The sequence below is a fragment of the Helicoverpa armigera genome, chromosome 3 (assembly GCF_030705265.1).
Source record: "Helicoverpa armigera isolate CAAS_96S chromosome 3, ASM3070526v1, whole genome shotgun sequence".
NCBI classification, from domain to species: domain Eukaryota; kingdom Metazoa; phylum Arthropoda; class Insecta; order Lepidoptera; family Noctuidae; genus Helicoverpa; species Helicoverpa armigera.
In genome coordinates, this window is record NC_087122.1 from 3,058,338 (window position 1) to 3,079,635 (window position 21,298).

Below are 21,298 nucleotides of genomic sequence, written 5' to 3' on the forward strand. Positions count from 1 at the left end.
GACAATAGTTTAATATCGTGCATGTGATGTAAAAGTGATTGTTTAACCACTCAAGCGTCCGAGGTGATAACAGTCACCAAAAAAAATCTTGCCTTAAGCGTTCATGGTGACTACAGTATCCGAACGACATCGTTCAGTTTAAACGTGTACAGCGCTATAGCCAGGTGGTATTAATATAGTTGATTGATACTAGATGGCGCGTTATTAAATTTGTCATCCGTGAGTTGTGATTTTTTCTGTGCAATGGCAACAATAAATTTATAAAAAAATATATTGAACTGACAGTTCGTCGTTTTTGACAAGTAACTTTTTTGTGTGTGGAGCTCTTGACAAAAATATGGTAAGTTTCTTGTTTTATACCTTATTTAGATTGTTATTTTATATCAAAATAAACGTGAAGAAATTTCCTTTACGAAATATGTATTTTTACGACAATTTCAAAACGTTTACATAGTATAATTTAGTTGGAAAAGTTATACGATCACTACACGATCATCGTTTGATACTTTTCTATTGTTTACAGTGTATTCTAAATGGTTATTTTTGTTAAATAAATGCAAAATATACGAGAATCGTTCACTATTAGCACGTTAATGGCCATTTACAAACGAAATACATTGAGATGGGGTCTAAAATGATTAAAATGTTAAGACGTTATTCATGATTTTAGTGTTGGTGAGCCGACTCCCCTTGGACTGATCTACTTACAACGTAAATAATGGTTTGTTCACACGGAGCGTTTTATGATCAATTTGGGAATGTTTTGTGGTTTTTGGCTTTGTTTATGTATCTACTTATAGGTGATGGCATGTTTATTTCGTTTTCGTTTTTCATTATCAAAGAATGAAAAATACCTAAAATTACAGTTTTACAGTGTATTTATTTTACTGTAATACCAATAACCGCTTTCTTTTTTTCTATTTAACATAATAAAAAATTATATGTAATAAAATTATATAAAAGTAAACATGTTTGCTCAATAAACATACCGAACAGTAATATGCGTGTTGCATTAAAACAACCTCGTCGTGTGAACACGCTATTAGCCGGGCGGCCATCTTGTCACATTTTTACGTCGCCCGAGGCCCAGTGACCGCTTGAGAAACACTTAACTTTGTTTATTTTTTCATGACAGAAAACTAATTATTTATATTAAGATATTGGTATCATTTTAAAGAGTATATCCTGTACTAATATAATAAAAAAACATTGTTACCAGTAATCACTATATTTTTCTTATAAAACTCGGAATAAAAAAAAATTACGATATTTTTTTTGATATCCTCAACTTTATACTTTATTATCATCATATAATATTAATTAAAGTAATTTACTTTTAATCAAATTAAATTTGACGTTCTTTTAGCTTTCCGTGAGTATTTTTTATTCGAATCTAGCTATTGTAGTTTTTCAGTAGTAATCGATTTTGTTGAGAGAGTCTCGCTTGGTCGTAAAAAAGGAATTGACATTTCATGCGCGGACAGGTGGGCCGAGAATCACCGCGCGGCTTGGACGCTTGAGTGGTTAAAACAAAGTCTTATTTTCGTGACGGTACAACACAAACTTATTATTTTTCTTGATCCTTGAATAATATACATATGTATTAATTGCTAAGCACAAATTAATTTTGTTTAATATTATGGTCATGGCTTATATACAGTTTCGTAGAGTAAGACAGATAATTTCAATTATGTATATCAATTATTATTATTAAGCGTCGTCTAATCAAAAATTAAATTCCGTTTGCATCGAGTCCGTAATTTGTACACACTAAGAATTAATTTATTATATTATTTTTGATTCTAAAATCAATTTAAGGGAAATTTTATTTTTTTGATTCTGGATAAGGTATCTTATAATTCGATCATCTGAATCGTGGAGTGCCTAATATATTGTTATTTTCACTTTGATTTGGAATCTTCTTAATTCTAGACAGATTATTTTTCCTACCAGTTTCGGTATTTAAGATTATCTGTACATAGTCATTAAATTCCATAAATGTTTGTGCTAAATTATTTTATAAACACTTACTTAACCTATTTGGTATTCTCTTCAATTAGAGTAATTAATATTACTTTCACCTAGCTTCCTCAAAGTCGTTCCTAAGAAATTATGATTTAATTATTACATATTATATCACTTTTTATTTCATTTGAAAATATACATTCACCTCAATTCCTAACGGTAGCATGCATTGGATTCATATACAAGGTTGATATTCATAAATTAAACTTCAAGTTTCTCTTATTTCTCTTATTTTTATTGAAATTATCATTTTAACAAAAATAAATAATTTACGACTTATTCAAAAACACCAACATAAAAAATAAAAATATTTCTTCACTAAATTATACTCGGCGACTAATTTTGATACTTTGGCAGGCACTTTGGTATCGAAGAAAAAATAAAGTATAGTTGTGCCAAGAATTTTCAGAAATTGACAAGTATTGTTAAGACTAGTTTATGAGTTGAAAACTTTGGTAGTAAAAGGGCCATCGTCTTAATGAGCGCAGCATACTTTTTCACCACCACTGACGAAACAATTTGGCATGCCTCCCAATCTCATAGAAGCCCAATTTTTTTACCGACTTCCAAAAAATTTGAAGGTTCTCAATTCGGATGTTTATATATTTCTTTAAGTTCTGAGATCATCTTCCTAAGGTTGCAAAAAAATATTCTGGACTCAAAAAGACAATGGCCCTATAATTTGGTAGATTGTTCTAGATCTATATGTAAGTGCTGAGAGCTTGCCTGAAGTCGTGGAGCGCTGCGAGGAGTTGAGGAGCTGTCGGCCTGGCGGGAGAAGCGAGAGTCCAGCACCAGGACATTAAACCGTACCTGGGTAGAAATAATAAAAGCTTGTAAAAGGATTATAAATATATCTTTATCTCCCTTTAGCTCTATACACTACCAGTTGTCGAGGAAACGTAAAAGGAAGTATGCAAGTACAGATGACACTGCCATGTAAAATGTAAGCTTCCTTTGATGAGATTATGCTTGTTTATTCTAAAACTGATTGTTTTTTAACCGACAAAAAACGAGGAGGAGGTTCTTAATTTGGATGTTTGTTTTCCTTATAGATTATAGTGACTTTGCAACCATTAAAAAGTCAGATTCAAGTTAGTTAAGAAGTGGAAATTAAGGAGACTCGTGACTGTAGATTATCGAAATCCTTTAAAATACTGATAAAAGATATCCTTATTCTAAGCAAGTAAGTAAACTTGAACACTTCGAAAATGAAATGGAAAGCAGAGACGATGTCAATACCAAAAACATTCGCTGGCAATGAAAAGTCTTTTAGTAAATTGCATTTTCGCTTCGGACTTTCGAAGTTGACACTTTTCAGCGTCGCTTTTAAATCGGATTGAAGTTTTAAATCGGCGCAAACATTTACACTGATGCGACTTTCTTTTGCATTGCTTAATAAGTAGTTGGACTTTAATAACGGACTTATGAATATGTAGATGTAGCTTTTGACTTAATTTTGAACTTCATTAATATCTGCTGGTATTGCTGCAAGTGCAATAATAATTTTTATGTTGGATAAAAAAATAAAAATGAAACACTATAGAATTTTAGACTACAGTATCCTCTAACAGTAACAAGTAGGTAACTTTCTCAAATGTGACAAAATAACAAGTAACTCTGTCCACACGTGGCAAAATTAACTCAAATTTAAAACGTTTATACCAATAAAATAAAGAAGATATACAGGAAGAAATATAATTTCCTACTTTACGGTAAGAACTCACAATTCATCAGGACAGTTATGCGGTTGAGAAGGTCGGTACCCCCCACTCAGGAACGCTCCTACATCAGCAGCATCCAGCTCAGCTAGTGGTGATGCTCCAAGAGTTGCTAGCTCCCAGAGAGTTATTCCTAATGACCACTGAACAACAAAAACATGGCATGGTTACAAGGTCAAGAGTTAAATAGGTAACAGATAAAAACATCAGGTCAGATTTTTGGAAAAGAAGATAAAGAAGAATAGGTAATTTTAAAATAAACATTGATTCGGGCCATGGAATAAGATGTATCATCATTTCACAAATTATTCGATTTTGTACCACTCCTTAAAATTTTATATCTACTTCTAGGTATAACAAAGAATCAACCCCAAAACAAATTCACAATCATTAATGCTTTTTGACAAATTCCATTTTCATGAAAGACTCGTTAACCAACTTTATAACTAAGTTCATATTTAACAAACTCTTCATTACCAAAGCATTCACCGTCATCATTATCATTATGCCCTTCAAATTCATTCATCAAAAGTCTTTCAACATTAAAATCATCATTTGCAATTCTTACCACATCAGAAGCCGTGGTGTACTGGTTTTGCAGCAGTGTCTCTGGAGCCATCCATTTGACAGGTCTGTTCTCATTGTCGCCCAGACAATGGTAGTCATCAGGAAATAGGTCCCTTGATAGACCGTTGTCTGTCACCTTCAGCCTTAGTTTCTCGTCCACCCTGCGTTTGAATTATGGGTTTGAAGGTCATTGTTATTTAAATGTTTTTTGGGGGAATTTTAAACTGTTTGTCGTATTTGCAACCACTTTATTTTTTTAAAGAACAACATATAGTTTATCTATCTTAGTTTGTAGTTGACCATTTGCATTTGCATTCACGTTTAGATGTATTGGCGATGCAAAGATTCTAACTAGCGCCTCTAGTGTCAAAATTGTGAAGCTGTCTAAGAACGACACTTTGACAGATATCCGTACATTTTATGTCAAAATACCGCGCGTCAAATTAAAAAGAAAAAAGTGTCAATTTTTATCGTGACATAAATTGTATAGAAAAGGCTGTCAGTGTCGTTCTTAGACAGCTTCTTAATGTCGCCACTAGAGGCGTGCGCGTAATCTTTGCATCGTCAATAGATTGGGATAAGTTTTACACAAATATAAAGAGAGACTTTTCTTTGAGAGAATAAGCTTTAAGTATAGGTACCTACAGAGTTAAGTAAGTAATTTGTTACGCCATTTCAACAACTTTATTAATTTGCCTTCTAAAAACAAATAAATAAATTTTCATAATTAGCTAAGTATACCATATTTTCTTTGACCCAGTTTTAACTGGGTTGCGAATGATTTATTTTTCCAAAAGACCCCGTGGAAATAATTACTCTGCTCTCAACTGAAGTTAGTAAGTCCAACTTGGTATCAGTAAAATTAGGGTTTTCGAGATACGGAGAGGATCGTCCGGTTTGCTAATGTGACTACAATTTACGTCGCTACGTTTGCCAAATGTAGCAAAACATGGAAACAGCTTTTGTTAATGTTTAGATAGCGAGACTACATAACAATTCATAATGCACTGCACATAACCCTTTCTTGGCCATTTAACACTTTAATAGTGCAAATGAAGATGAAGCCTTCTTTATACACGTAAATAATTGAACAGTTCCTTTTGCTAATGAAAAAAAAAATACGCACAATTATCAATTAGGTAACAAAACCTTTCAAACCTCACAAGCCTGAGGTATTATGACTTTGCTAGTCAACGAAGACTTATCTAAAAGATGTCACAGTTGAACAACAATTGAATGAATTAATTAACACTTACACACAGTTCCTAGCAGCGATATCGGCGTGAACCAGCCTCTGCACATGTAAGTAAGCCAGGCCACACGCCACCTGCGCTCCTAAGTCTACCAGCTCTCTTGTCGCGGGGGCCGCTTGGTGGCCTAGCCGACAAGATGTTAGGAACCTGGTAAACAAAATATTTATATATTATATCTTCTTATATACATATTATCGATATACTTAGTTTAGTCACCTCTACATAAAAAGTTAGTGACATACCGTCTTACCACAAAAACTTTTAAACGTCAGTTTATGCCTTGTCTAAAAAAATGTCATATTATGACGTTGACATATGGTTCATTTTGCAGCCAAAATTTTATTAGACAAGTGTAAAACAGGGTTTAAAGTTTTTGTAGTAAGGCCCTCTATGTTTATTTATACATATTTACTTCTGTCCACAGAAGTAAAACTTTAACTGTCCCTTGCTTGTACCATAACTGAATTATAACTACCAAGGATTACAGTAAAAAAATATCTGATTGCTACCTAGGAGTCTTTAAACAAAATTTCGCTTACCTAAAGTATATTACGTGAGCTTGATTAGCTTAAGATATAAATGACTATTGAGGTGTGTGGCATGGCACGGAAGTATACTTGGGATAATTAATACATAAGATTTTTTTAACCCTTCATGAATAAGTATTTTCCAACCAAAATATGGATTTCGATCGATTTCTTTGGACATTAATAGTTAGGTTGTCTACATACCTTTTAAGATTCGAAGAATGAGAAGGACAGCAATAAACTAGAAGTGGCTTGCGAGCCTCCTCAGCGCACGCAGCCATCGGCGTGAGCACATTTGTGTGCACCAAGCTGAACAGTCGCAACCCTTCAGCCACAAGCAACGCGGCCTGCATCGCTGATGCCGCATCTAGGAACAAATGTTTCTGTGATCTGAATAATTCAAGAGAATACTGTTTTGTATGGTTGACTAGAGGCTTGTGTTTTCAAATCGTTTATTCTTGCTGCTATGTATTTTAAAAATGTTGTATAGCATAAAAATGGTTTATAAAAACTGTTTCGTATTTAAAATCATAATACTTTTAAGTATATTTAGACATGCTTTTCTACACATAGAAGATATTTTCCGCTTACATTATCATCGGCGCTCATCTGCCGAGATGAGATCAAAAGCAATCCCGTTAGCGTAAATATATTCGCGTATACGAGTAGAATAGCCAATTTACTATGAAACTTGCATGCGATGGAAGTTGCAGTTTCTAAGGCTTTTTAATACCAGTATCAAATTAGATCTTTATAGTAGTACCTACCTAGGATGTTCAAAATTTTATGTTTTTTAATAATTGTTTTTTAATGTAATAAAATGTAAGTAAAAAAAGTATTTATTTTGGCCTTTTTTGCTAGGGTCTAAATATGTAAGACCCTAAATATTTCAATGGGACTCTATGGCAGCGTAACTAGTCAAGCCACCTTGCTGTTTGTAAACTACCAAATTAGATACCATGAAAAGCCCTTAGGGTATATATGCCTGTAGGCCTATAGGTCCTAAGGGCTATGGCCTTCTTTGGGCTCTCAATTTCTGAAATGTAAAAACTAAAGACATACCTGTAACAGTCTTCACAACGACCTCCTCATAGGTGTCGCCTCTCTTGAAGACTCCCTTGTAGACCCTTCCGAAGGTCCCCTCGTGAACCAGTATCTCCAATCTGATGTTTGACCGAGGGGTCGTGAGTAGACGGAGCTGTTCCGCTGGGTCGGTTATGCGGTCTTTTGTTAATGTTTGCTGGAAAGAAGACTGGGTTTTGATATTGGTCTAATGTTTAAAGGCTTATGTGGCTTAACTGTGAAATATGAAACCATATTTTCAAACGTAGCTTGAAAAATTAAAGACACAGTTTTCTTAACTAGGAACATGATACAATTTTTTTTCTAGTTAGTCCCAATATAACAAGAAAACTAGTCTAAACTGGAGTGACATAGTCACTATGGTTAAAAGAAGCAAATAAGTTGCTTTGATTGTACGATAACCTTTTATGTAATATTATGTAAGATATATCCGTCAGTTTTCATTTCCCATTTATACTGCAAAACTACCTTATAAAATAAAAACTTCTACAGTTGCCAAAGATTAGTTGGTAATTCCCTTTTTCATTTAAACACGTTACCCATTTCGACACTTGAGAAAAAACCTTTACCTAATCAGCAAAATAACAAGATCTAACTAAAACGTATCACCGGACTGCATATCCAGTTAGTTTGGACGTGGAACTAGTCTTTAGCTAGAGGCAGGTGCGCACACATAATTGCATCCAGACCACGGAGAACTAAATGAATTGCGGAGGTGCCATAACGGAATATCGCTTAAGAAGGTAGCGCGCCAAAATGTGTGGGACGAGGAACGATACTATTTCTGCCTACCTATGCCTTCTTTGGACCCGACCATTTTTTGTAATACCAAAAATCGTTGACAAATGTCTCAATGTCTCGGGGCTGCGGGATAGTTTGAAAGAGTTACGGCGGCCCTGGCACATAAAGACCTTAAGAAGGAACGTGATGGCTTTTAGTCATTACGACCCTAAAACTCGCACCCCTTACATCATTCGTCATTTGATGACTTCAGCCAAAAAAAAATGACATAAAAAAAAGAACGTTCTCTAGTATCTGATCATTTTCGTCGCCCACCTTAGGTATTTGAGCTAGAAGAAGGCGCCTGACCTACCTGCACTATAGCATCTCTGCTCATGCTTCCTTACTCCGTGGTCCAGCCGGACGACAGGCTACGATATCCTTAATCGAGTTTGTGAGATAGCGACCAGCTTTGCACGGTTCTAGGTGGCTATGAAGCGATTTTGCTGGAGTGCTTTGATAGTGTCGCAAGTGGCTTCATAGATAAATAATATGAGAGTAGACTGTAGCCATTTTGAGTTGAATTATGTGTTAACTTGAAAGATGGGGGCTAATTTGATATTTAACTACATTAACTATGTATTAAGATCGAAAAGTGTGGAAGCAAGATGGGGAGGCCTTTGCCCAGCAGTGGGTCATTATATGCTAAAAATAATAATAATAAGTAATTGTAGTAAAGCTGGAAGCCGACCCCAACATAGTTGGAAAAAAGGCTCGGAGGATGAGGATGAAGTATTTTTAGTATGGATAGGTACAGTAAATGGCGTTTCATAAAGATATTGACTACAAAACTGAGAAGTAAAATATATTATGACCCTATCGTAAATGTCGTTAAAATAAAGATTAATTCGCAGCTCCCAACCTGTCCTGAAGTATCAATTACAAAAGTTGACGTCCCAAATTCATTCCGCAAATAAGATTCCGTCGTCTTTGTGTCAAAACCGTCTCGTTTAATAAGAAACTTCTTATTTACACCTCCGTTCATTAAGGAGCCCTTCTCAAAGGATACTAATTCATATTTCCTTCCAAAGACTTTCAACGGTGCGATAAATTTACGGACAAAGGGGATTGCAAATTAAAAACTCGGTTCTTTGCCAAGACCAATAATGAAACGACTAGTATTGATGGAAGAGACTAGAGCGCGGAATTGGGGATAGTTTGGGCGTGGTTGACTTTGACATAAGGTTGCTTTCCTTTATGTTGTTGTTAGTCAATCCTCTTTTGGTATTCTAATTGAGAAAACCTGCATACTTTTATGTGTATTAAGTATGCCGGTTGAAATTAACTTTTTTTGCTACTGATTATTTGTGCTGCAATCAAACACTTAAATAATAATATTATATAAATTTTATGCATATAATATTCTACATTTCAGTTTAATTTTCGCACATACGGATTATTTTAGAAATTACACGGGCGTGACGTCATATACCGCATAAGATGGGTATCAAATTACCATTTATTTTTTATTTTATTCGTGCTACAAGTACCGTTATTGCATAAACGAGTTTTTTGCTGCTCTTGCGCTTACCGTGACAAATTCAACGGTGAAAGTGCTCCAGTTTCTGAATCCGGTGAGACATTTCGCTGTTACTTACACCAGCTCCGATAGCCGTGATCGTCTAGTGGTTAGGACCCTACGTTGTGGCCGTAGTAACCCAGGTTCGAATCCTGGTCACGGCAGTGATTGCACTGTCGCGGCGGAGCATTTCTTTTTGGGCATTTTGGTATATTTTTCATCAATATCTTGCAGTAAATAAACCCACTTGTATAAGTTTAGTTCAAATTGAATACGAAAAAATGCTGATTCATGGATGACTATCCAAAAACTACAGAAACAAAATTTTTGTTAATACAGTCACAAATACCCATTATTGACTGCACCTTGACTTTTTTTGTGGAATACGCAAATTCCTCGAAATATTCAACTCACACAGTACACATACTGTGTACCTACGTATAAACAATGTACCACAACAGAACACTAACTACGTTCTTGTCGCATCTAGACGTTCTAAATCCATTTTCAATACTTGCCTAAGAAGACTGCTAATTGCATTACGTTTGTATCACCTGCAGGGGCGTCTGTAACTCGTCTTAAATTGGATTCTTAATGAGGTAAAGGGCTCGTTCTATGCACAATTCTCTCGCTCTTGTAATGCACAAAACTTGTAGGTCTATCTACTTGTAGGTAATGAAAATATGGTTAGGGGTAAGGGTGTCTACGCTTAATTAAAGTCAAATTAGGTTTTATTTTCTTTCTGTTTTATTGATTTCACCACCAAACAACTTTTTTTTTGTTATATTATATTGTAAAAGAAAGCGTCAAGCGTTTTGTCCGAAAAGAGTAAAGATTACATAAACGCTCCACGCTTTCTGTCATCAAACTAAATGTCCGAATTATTTTTTGATTTTTAAAAGCGTGTTTTTTTAGAGTTTATGTCTATTATTTTGTAGCGTATTTTTTACAGTTTTAAACTATAATTTTTGTGATACCTGTCTAATTTGCTTTTATTTTATAAACGTTTCCGTTTTTATTCGTCTTAAATTGGATTCTTAATGAGGTAAAGGGCTCGTTCTATGCACAATTCTCTCGCCCTTGTAATGCATAAGACTTGTAGGTACCTACGTAATGAAAATATGGTTAGGGGTAAGGGTGTCTACGCTTAATTAAAGTCAAATTAGGGTTTATTTTTGTTTTGTTTTTTGAAATTCATATAGTTAGTTAGGAGAACCAATCCCGAGTGACGGCTATGACGCGATGCACTGCGGGCCAATCACCGCTTTAGCCCGCCCCCGCACCTCACTTCATACCACAAAAGGGACCCAATAAATCACTTCTGCGCAGATGTAGGCCAGAGCTCAATATTCGTGCCGATAACTATGATTTTTTTGTGTTTTTATTGATATAACTAACATATTTTTTAAAATTTATATGGTATTTTCCGTGTTTTCGTCTTAAATTGTATTGTTAATGAGGTAAAGGGCTCGTTCTATGCACAATTCTCTCGCCCTTGTAATGCACAAGGCTTGTAGGTACCTACGTAATGACGGAGATGGTGCGAACTATATGGTTTGGGGTAAGGGTGTCTACAGTTAATTAAAGTCAAATTACATGGGTTTTATTTTTCTTTTGTTTTTGACTTTCGTAGGTGTTATAAGTTTTTTTGTTGATTTTACTGCCATTAACATTAGTGGTATTTGTTTAAATGTTAGTTTTAGTTGGTATTTTGGATTTCAATCAAATACGGATACGTAAATGATTATGAAATTGATAAAAGTGACTTCCATTCTTTATTTCTTTATACCTTGATTATTCTTATCATAGATATTTTCGAGTCTAAGTAAATACATTCTCATTGAAAGACTATTCTAGAAATTTTTATTATTTTATTAATTGGTATTTGGTTTGGTTTTCCACACCAAAGTCGAAAATCGAATTTAGACTCCTGATTTACTTTGCTCATTAAATGAAGTAGGTACTCCAAAACACCAAGGATCAAATACCACCTATTTCCAACACGTAAAACAAATCAAATAAGCAATCTACCAGACTCCCACTCGAAAACAAATGACTAAATTCCACTCGTATTTACCTCTCAAGAAAAAGGCGTGAGGGGTTCTCACATGGAGAACAAAATGACTAGCGGAGGTGTCATTACGAAAACTCTGCTAAGAAAGGACCGTGCCGAAATGCAGGTGAGCGTGACGAGGAAAGTTACTGTCTTCACCCTTTTATGTGTCTTTTTAAAGGTGTAGATCGCAAATATGGGTATAATACAGGTAAAAATTCATACACTGCATACATTACATTTACATTTTAATAGTTCAGCCATATTTTGCCGTGAAGGCGTGACCATTTCTTTAGTAACAAAAATCGTTTACAGATGTCTCAACGAACCTGAACGCTTCATCAATTCACTCGTAACTGATCCTTTTGGACATGTCCACTGTACGAATTTTGACCTAGAAGAAGGCGCTTGACCTACTCATGGCATCTCTGTTCATCATTCCTTACTCCATGGGCCCCCACAATTAATTCCACACTCGGTTACGTACATACGACTTATGGTGCCATTAAAGTGTTTGCGGATTGTTCAGCCAAAGATCAAGCATTACCTTAATGTGGGTTAATTTATCTGGGAGAGTGGCTGAATTTAGTGGCAACGTGGTTTAAGATGTAAGGAATTAAATATGGAGATGTATGGGGAGCGGAGTTGGGTAGGTATCTGAGAAGGGATTTTGTACGTTGTTAGGTACCTAAGTATGTGTTTGTGTTCTATCTCAAAAAAATTAAATATTACAATAGGAGTACAAAGTTCGATGAAATTTTGGATAGATTTAAAATACATCTGCTATAACAAATTTGCTAGGTAAGCGACCTGTTCTTGGGAATGATATTCATCACATATTCACAAAAGCTAATTGTAACATAATAATTCGCTGTCTACTAATAAAATTAGTGCTATTTTCCTGTACTAACAAAATCATATTACACCGAGAAAATACATGCCAATATTTTAATTATGACAATATTATGTTTGTTTGGTCATCATCCCATTCTTTTCGAATCGCCATCGCTTTTAACATAAACCAGTCACACTCTTCCCGCGACGGGCAGTAAACTAAAATTTACGCCAGCACAAAGCTAATTTATTATCTGGTGAATTTACAGGCACATTACCTACCGTGCCAAATGTCTTTACAGGGTCACGTTTGTAATAATACTTTGATGTCACTTGGTCTTGTGAATATTTATACATGTTCAAGTCTTTATCTTGGCAAAAATGTATTGTTAAAGGAATGTTGAAAACTATAGTCGGAGTATTTTACAAAGCATTTTTGCTAGTTCCTACACCATTTCCCAAATTCTTAGGCCTATGCCTATATGTAGGTTTGTAATTGTAAATACGGAACACATTTCATTCATACCTTTTTTTAAAAAGTGTTTACGAGCACATAAAAGATAGTCAGCTTCATCAATTCTACAATAACTGTATTTTAAAGTTTTAAGTTAGTCTTACTACCAGAGAAGAGACTTTGGACAACACTTGCACCTATTTCATTCCATTTATTTTTTAACAACCCGACCAAACGAACAAATGATTGTACCGTGATATATTTAAACCTAATCAGTACCGCGAATTTTGGTCACATTAAATCTAAATTACGCATTTATCAGGCTTTTAATTTATATCCTAACATTAGTAGTTCGTGGCTTCAAACCGCATAATAATCTTCGAATAGTTAGTATTCGTAATTTTGGGCTGTAGTCAACCACAATTGTACAAAATGGGATACATTATCGACGTAATGAGGCTATAACAATAGCTATATATACTTTTATATTCAGTCTAATGACTACGTTTGTTTATTTGTAGAGCCATACGAATTAACATAATTAGCTAATTTAATTAATACCTAAGCTAACATCATTAGTTAACTGTTCATTCATTGACTCAGCAATTTGAATATATCGATTATTATGCCGTGTTGGTTTGGTTGTCATACGCTCTGCTGCTGAATAATACTTGATGTAGATCAATAATATACGACCGTAAAATAAATGTATGACAGTCCATGGTATTATTCGAAACAAAATAGTACATACACTGTGATTTGAAAGACATTTTAAATTAGCTTTTTCTCGTCAACTATTGACATTAATTAGAGAAAAAAAATGAGTCTGAAAACTCAGTAGGTTTTGTTGGCCACTGAGCAAGGTTTATTCCTAGTATGCTCACAGCACCACACATAAATACAGTATTAGGTACCTACTTATGTAGTTTTTAACCGAACTCCTAAAAAATCTAGCTATCAATTCTATTCTATTCGGCACTTCGGCTTTCCTCTTCCTGTCCTGTTACCAATTTTATTTGGGGTCGGTGCAATATGTCTTCTTCACTTCGGCTTCAGGTTTTCCTTATACACATATTCTACTAGTATTATAAACTAGTAAATAACAATCGAAACTTACTTGAGAAACATGCGTGAGATTAGAAGCAGCGTAATATGACACTCTGGACTCAGGTTTCGCGTAGACATGCTCTCCTATATGCGTGGTCGCATACGGTGATGGTGACCGTCGACTGCCTGGGGAAGAAATTCTTATTTATAACATCGGTATTTTGCCAAAACCAGGTAAGTAGTCACAAAGAAATAAGCGTTTTATCTTGAAATACTTATTTCCTGTAAGTAGGTGAAGTAACTTTTTCAATCTTTTCCGCCTACTATTTTTAATATGCTGAATTCGATTGTTATGCCTGATATTTCTTTAAATACGCTTTATTAAAACTTTGAATACGAAAGTAACTCTATTTGGGTGCGGAAATTAGCTAGTATTTTGTGTGTAGGCAAATAAACTAAACAATAAATCAAGATGTATTTTTATTTTTACAATCACTACATATTTAATTTTACTTTTCCTTTTTATTCATTTTGATACATAGTTGTCCTAAGTCCTTACCCACTCACTACACAACTTATAAAAAAGTAATCTCAGTTTTATTTAAAGCGCGGAATACGATTTTCATTAGAATTAAATCAAACATTCCGAGAAATAATATGCGCAGCGTTTCTTTGAAAACATTTTCCTTCTTTTAAAGAATATCTACAATGTGAATATATCACATAAATCGTGCTCGAGTTGAATAATATACGTCACCAGAAACTTATTTCTCGAGAATTTCATCCTGACTTATACAACATGCTCTTTTATATACTAGCCGATTTCCCGCGGTTTCACCCGCGTCCCGAAGGAACTACTGCCCGTACGGAGAAAAAATATAGCCTGTGTTAATCAGAAAGAGCGTAGCTTTTCAAAAGAGAAATAATTTTTCAAGTCGGTTCAGTAGTTTCGGAGTCTTTGGGTACAAACTAGCAATAAAAAAAAATCTCTTTTTTGGTATAGAAGTATGGATGCTTATTTCTTTTGTATAAAAAACGATAGAAATACTATTGCAGCCGTATATCCTATACCCTACATGTAGTTTCATACTTGCCTATCCACGCACACACGAAAAAAACCTTTATGAAAAAATGTATCCGAGAATTGAAGCACCGAACAAAAAAACGTTGCGCAATGCAATAGCTTTTCGGCTTACTGTATTTTGAAACATTGAATAGTTTTGAATACCCGCAAACTGCAGACTAAACAGTCGGCTGACAGTAGCCCTGATTGTTGGCATTTTTTTAAAGAAATCTTGATTCTAATGAAAGTGTTCAGTCAGTTTGATACCGGCTAAATACCTACCTGATCTATTTAATGTGCGTGCCACGAATCATCTTCATACTGATTTATGAGCTCAAACAATAATTAAATATACTTATGGTTTCGTGAAATTGATATAAAATGCCATACATATCGCCCTAATATTTTAACGGGAAGCATGCACATAATTAGGTCGGTAGTCTCACTATATTCGTTCCAGAATTTTTGTACGGAATTTTTCCAAGCAAATAATATAAAAATACTGGAAGTGAAATTTTATATAACATTCCGTATGTAACATTTTCTCATTTGCTATAAATTCTTTTGTTGGAAAATATTTTGTTGGTACTGCGAGTGCTTTAGTAATGGAGGGAACACGTAGAAATATTATTTCCAGTGATTATTGTTATGCAATTTTTGCAGTAACTGCAGTGCAAGTAGCGGGAGACGGGAATGTTGGACGTGTGGGGTAACCAGGATGGATAAAGTGATTAATGACTAGGTGTATCGGAGGCTGAAAGTAGCGCCAGTTAGAGAAAACATGAGAGGTCAGAGTTTGTCGTGGTAATGACCATGTCATGAGAAAGTGTGAAACGAAAAAGAATAAGTATGAATGTGGATGAGTGGAGAGTCGAGAGTGTGGTAGATAGACCAAGGATAAGATGATTTGATTGTATGAAAGAGGACACGCATAATGATGTGGATGTTAGTATGAAAGCCTTCAGAGCGAAATGGAAGCGGAAAACCATATTGAGCCGTCCCCAAACTTGGGAACAAGACAGGAAGAAGAAGATTTTTTGCATTGTTTGATAAAATAATATGTAAATCACTTTAATTGGTTTCTTAATTATTAGGCTCTTACGATAATGTTATCGATATGGTGAACGTTATGCAAGAAAGTTTCAAATTAACGACTCAAATGGGTTCTTTTATTGGTATATTATCCTAACTGTCGTGAAGTTAAATACCAATTCAATAATTATCTTTTATGTTAATGTTCTTAATTTACTTTGTATTAGCTTTTTGGGCGTGTTAACTTAATTAAAAATGGTAAAGAGGAAGTAATTAGGTAATTTGTGGAGTAACACTTTATCAAACCGTTATTACTTTTTTATTTTACGAAAAACTTTAACCGTAATTTCTTTTGGGAGATACGTTTTATCATGATTTGATTGTACTACAAATATTTTTGGTACTCTGTTATTAGAATGAAGATTTTATTCTCTGCTTCGATTGACCACTGAAAGCTTTCTTTGTTCAGGTGTGCTGTTGGGTTAAACTATCTATTTGTCGAAACGACAATAATTGCTATATTGTTTACTGTCTACACCTTAAATGTAAAATTAATCGTCTTTAATAGGAAGCACAACAAATCCTATGCCTAGCTGCTCTTGGAAATTCACCTAAAGAACAACACAGGACAATGTTATTTACTTACCGAAAGGAAACTTGTGTAAACTTGCAATAGTAGCGTAGGATCCAGTGGAACTTGGTGGTCTTCCTAACGTGTCCAGCCTGAGGAGTACGTTCTGGTGACTACCGTATGCCGCTGTCGTGTATGACGTGCTGAAAGTAAAGTTAACGTTAGTATTTCATGTTACAGTGATATTATAAAAGTCAATATTGGTGTGTGTATGTTTGTAACTTCTTCACAGCGTGCAAAATGGTCAATGGATTTTGATAAAACTGCATTGAATGAAACCGCGGGTAATAGGAATCGGAAAAGAGTTTAATCTTGAATTTCCAATTCCCATATTAAAAGTGAAAAACTAGTTATTATGACTAGTATACTAAAAAATATCAGTAAACGACATAAAAAAAAAACATATTTTTATTTCCAGGATTAGGATATAAAGAAAATCGTCAAAGCAAAATATTCAAAACTCCATCGAGACCGACTCATTATTCAAAGCGCTCGTTCGTTTCAACACTGCAATTAAAAAACGATATCGAACACTATTTTCAAATATATTGCACCAATGCCAATACGTTAATCGAACGTTCCAAATACAAAATAACTCAGCAGCAAATTACTATCGGCCACTCCACAGATAAAATACGGTAACGACCAGTTAACTCAGAAAGTAGGTTAGATCCACGGAGTAAGGAAAGATGGACAGATATGCCATAATGCAGGTAGGTCAGGCGCCTTCTTTTAGGTCTAATACGTTTGGTGGGCATGACAAAACGAGTGAATTAACGAGGTGTTCGGGTTCTTTGGGACATCCGTCAACGATTTTTGTTATTATGTTATACAAAATCATGGTTTGGTTCCAAAGAAGGCGTAAAAAGGCGGAGAGAGTAACATTCCTCGTCTCCCGCATGCACCCGAATTGTGGCGAGTTACTTTAGCACCTTTTTATGGAATATCGTCAAATGACCTTTCCCACTCTTTCGAACGACTCCGCAGTTACTTTGGCACCTCCGCTATTAATTTTATTCTCCATGGTTAGAGTAGAGCCAGTAAACATTATTTATTATTTATACATATATAGCACGTTGGTGCAGCTACATATTGATTCGGGCTGTCTCTGTAGGATGCGGTCAGCGAGTATCTGATGAAGTTATATGGGCTACAGGTGCAGAGTAATGTGTATTTATGATAGAATATATGCTTGAATAACTTGAGAATTGAATTATGGTGGGATAAACTAGAATGGCAAAATATGAACGCCATAGAGAGATGATGATTGAAAGGAAAGGATAGGATCTTAAGGAACTTATGATGATTAAAAAGAGACAAGTGTATTAAATAGTATGTCAACTAAAAACCTGCTGAAACTTCATATTTTAACTAGTTATTATGAGATTTCGGGATCTTGTTAAAGTAAGATACATTCGATAAAATTATGATTTTAATCCTCTTTTCAATATCGACTTTTCTATGTGTCGGTCTGAAAACTCCAAACATTATTAAAAATGCCAGTTCCAGCTCCAGTTTTAGAACGAAGAAAAAAAGTTATTTTTTAACTCGGTTTTGTGTTTCCATAGACTAGGTATAGCACACAAACAAACAAATTTAAAACCAATAGCTAGAGCTAAAGCAAAAAGTCGTTGAAAAGTTCAAACGGGCTCCCTGACAAGGAAACAAAGCTATGCAATTTGAAAAAGGATTTTTGCGAAAATTGTACGCGTATGCAACACAAACGAAATACTCAAAAAGTTGAAACAAAAAAGGCTTTCTAGAACACGCAGTTTCTACTTTGAAGCTTAGAATTGATTTTCATCTATATCTGTGAACCTATGGATCTATCTATACTAATTTTATGAAACTGAAGATTCTTTTGTTAGAACGTGCTAATCGCAAGAAGTACTGGATCGATTTGGAATGTCATTTCACTGTTTATCATCATCCTCCGAGCCTTTTTCCCAAACTATGTTGGGGTCGGCTTCCAGTCTAACCGGATTCAGCTGAGTACCAGTGCTTTACAAGAAGCGACTGCCTATCTGACCTCCTCAACCCAGTTACCCGGGCAACCCGATACCCCTTGGTTAGACTGGTGTCAGACTTACTGGCTTCTGACTACCCGTAACGACTGCCAAGGATGTTCAATGACAGCCGGGACCTACAGTTTAACGTGCCATCCGAAACACAGTCATTCATGTCTAAGATATACTTAGAAAGTACATACAAACTTAGAAAAGTTGCATTGGTACTTGCCTGACCTGGAATCGAACCCGCGCCCTCATACTCGAGAGGTCGGTTCTTTGCCCACTAGGCCACCACGACTCCATTCACTGTTTATCAAGGAAGAGTATAAGATACTTTGTCAGGGTGCACGAAGTAGTTCCCATGGGACACAGCTAGTGAAAGTTGGGTATATGTATACATAGTATTTTCGCCTACTATTTACGACTATTTTAGGGAACGATCTCCTGTATCCAGTAAGATACCTATAATATTTTTTATAGGTATGTGTATCAAGTATGTATCTAAAATTAAGATACTGTTATAAAAAATCCTACAAACAGTTCGCAAAAAAGTAACCATTAATTGATACACATACCAAACCCGCAACAACCCACGCACCTCAATTTTATAGAGCCATCCGATCTAAACTATAAACGATTTTGTAGGTACATAAATTGGTGTTTGCGCCATAAAGTTTTCCGTGATAAAGTCGCGGGATATCGAGTAACTATAAAAACATTTTGCCTGTCTATCATGCGAGGTTCCGTACCGCATCATCCATCACATATGTCGGGGGTCGCTGGCCCCTATATGTTTTTGGGGGTTGGCCCAAGGTACGCGATGAAGCGAACTATGGATAGAATATTATGATTTTTCTTTTTTTTCTTAGCCTACATTTGCACTGCTGGGCTGTCCCAATATTATGATTGGGCTGCGAAAATTGTGAAGTTATATGTATGATGATAGTGTTTGTTATAAAGGCAACTGTTTTGACTCACAATTTAAGGTTATGGCAAAAAAACTTAGAACTTTAATCTAAATCTAATTATATAGTAGCAGCGTTTTAATTTATGTAATTAATTTGTGAGCGCTTATTTATCTTTTGAATTAGGTATTATTATGATGTATCATAATATAACATGATAAAATTAATAATATTTTCACCACTTTACAGTGTGAATTCAAATTCATTTTATTCAAAGTTAAATAAGTAGGTAAGGTATATTCATACTAAAAAAAAAAAAAATAAGTACGCTTTAGCCTTACAATCGTACCAACCATCATGTTTAAGGTCAACTTAAACCTGATATTGTGTTGAAATTGGTATATTATTGAAAAATTTATAAAACCCCGAAGGGCCGAGGGTCGGTCCCTATACAAGAATATTTTCTAAGAATTTAGTTTCGTCCTTAATTTACGGGCAGTTTATATGCCATGCATAATGTATCGCTATTGTATGCTTTGTGTTCAGTCTTTTCATTGTAGTAAGCAAATTTCGGCCGTGATTCTTTAACCTCGTAATAGGGAAAAATCGGTTATTGAGACCAAATTTTCTACGAATCAGCTTGAAAGAGAAAGTAATATTTTTTCTTCACGAATTAGTTTCCAAGAATTATTGGAATTTTAATGTAGAAGAAGACATAAACATTATTTTAATTTTGTTCTTTGCTATGTTTTTGAATTGTTCGCTTTTATTTGATATACTTGACTGGATATTCAACAAACCACCATTTAAATAGCGTCATATCTCATGCTAATAGAAAACAATTTTCCAATATATTGTCCTAACATGACCAGGTCATGTCAATATATAGCTAGACATCAATACGTGTGCTACGCCACGCTAAACAGCGTTGTACTACGCAGCCCGGCTGCTACGCGTCGCTGAACCGTACTACATCACTGTCCTGTGCTACGAACGTAGCGCTCACTGGCTACGCTGCTACGAAGTTTTATTTTATATTTTTATTTTTCATGAAAAATATTTTCCGTTAATTGATTTCGAATTTCTTTTTTAATTTTCAGGTTAAGTAATGAAAAGTTCGTTAACATTTTAAAATCCAATTTCCCGTTCTCATATTCTCATAGATTCCATCAAAAGCCAATCTCAAACTTCTAAGTCAAACGTAATGTTTGTTTTTCTAGTTAAACGACTTTGTTCAACGAGCCGGCTATTGAATTTACTTCGAGTGGCGGGAGCAAGGAACTCTTGAAAGTTTTAAAAATATTTCCCTCTCGACTATAATGTGATTAGATTTCTTTGCTTGTTTTTCAAGCAATTACTGTGAACCTTGTATGGTATCATCAGCTCTGATTACGTAAATATACGGTGTATATGAGTGCTTTTGTACCTATGTTGTTCTTCTCCATTACAAGGAAAAATACAATGAAATTAAATACTTGGCTGTAATGTGATATTTTGCTTATTAACTTGTAGAGTGGTTTTCTGTTTTTCTTTGTAAAATCTATTTTTATTTGTTTATACTATACTTGTAATATAAGGACGTCATCACGACTGCGTGGTTATTCTCAATTTGGGCATGACTGATATTTCCCCTTATCTCTTCTCTTCTTTCTTTTCTCCTATGAAGTAGTTCATGTTTCATGTCTGTATTATTTCTTTTGTTTAGTTTTTGCGACATGTTCTCATAAATAAATGCATTTTCTTTCTTTCTCAAGACTAATGAATCGAAAAGCCCTATTACGCGAAACCTCAAAAG

General features: G+C 34.8%; 1 protein-coding gene and 1 non-coding gene across 2 annotated transcripts in view; one reads left to right on the forward strand and one right to left on the reverse strand.

Moving 5' to 3' along the window:
* Positions 1–2,666: 2,666 nt before the first annotated feature.
* The window catches only part of LOC110383864 (tyrosine-protein kinase Dnt), a 58,023-nt gene continuing 39,391 nt past the window's right edge, over positions 2,667–21,298 (reverse strand). The window contains exons 9-16 of the mRNA XM_064042968.1: positions 16,605–16,732; positions 13,934–14,049; positions 7,156–7,333; positions 6,298–6,460; positions 5,570–5,713; positions 4,315–4,474; positions 3,753–3,889; positions 2,667–2,838 (exon numbers count right to left, since the gene is read on the reverse strand). Coding sequence (XP_063899038.1) covers positions 2,727–2,838; positions 3,753–3,889; positions 4,315–4,474; positions 5,570–5,713; positions 6,298–6,460; positions 7,156–7,333; positions 13,934–14,049; positions 16,605–16,732 — 1,138 coding nt within the window. The 3' untranslated portion in view covers positions 2,667–2,726. The remainder of the gene's footprint in view (positions 2,839–3,752; positions 3,890–4,314; positions 4,475–5,569; positions 5,714–6,297; positions 6,461–7,155; positions 7,334–13,933; positions 14,050–16,604; positions 16,733–21,298) is intronic.
* On the forward strand, positions 9,568–9,639 carry Trnah-gug (transfer RNA histidin (anticodon GUG)). The gene has a single exon. It is a non-coding gene; the product is annotated as a tRNA-His (tRNA).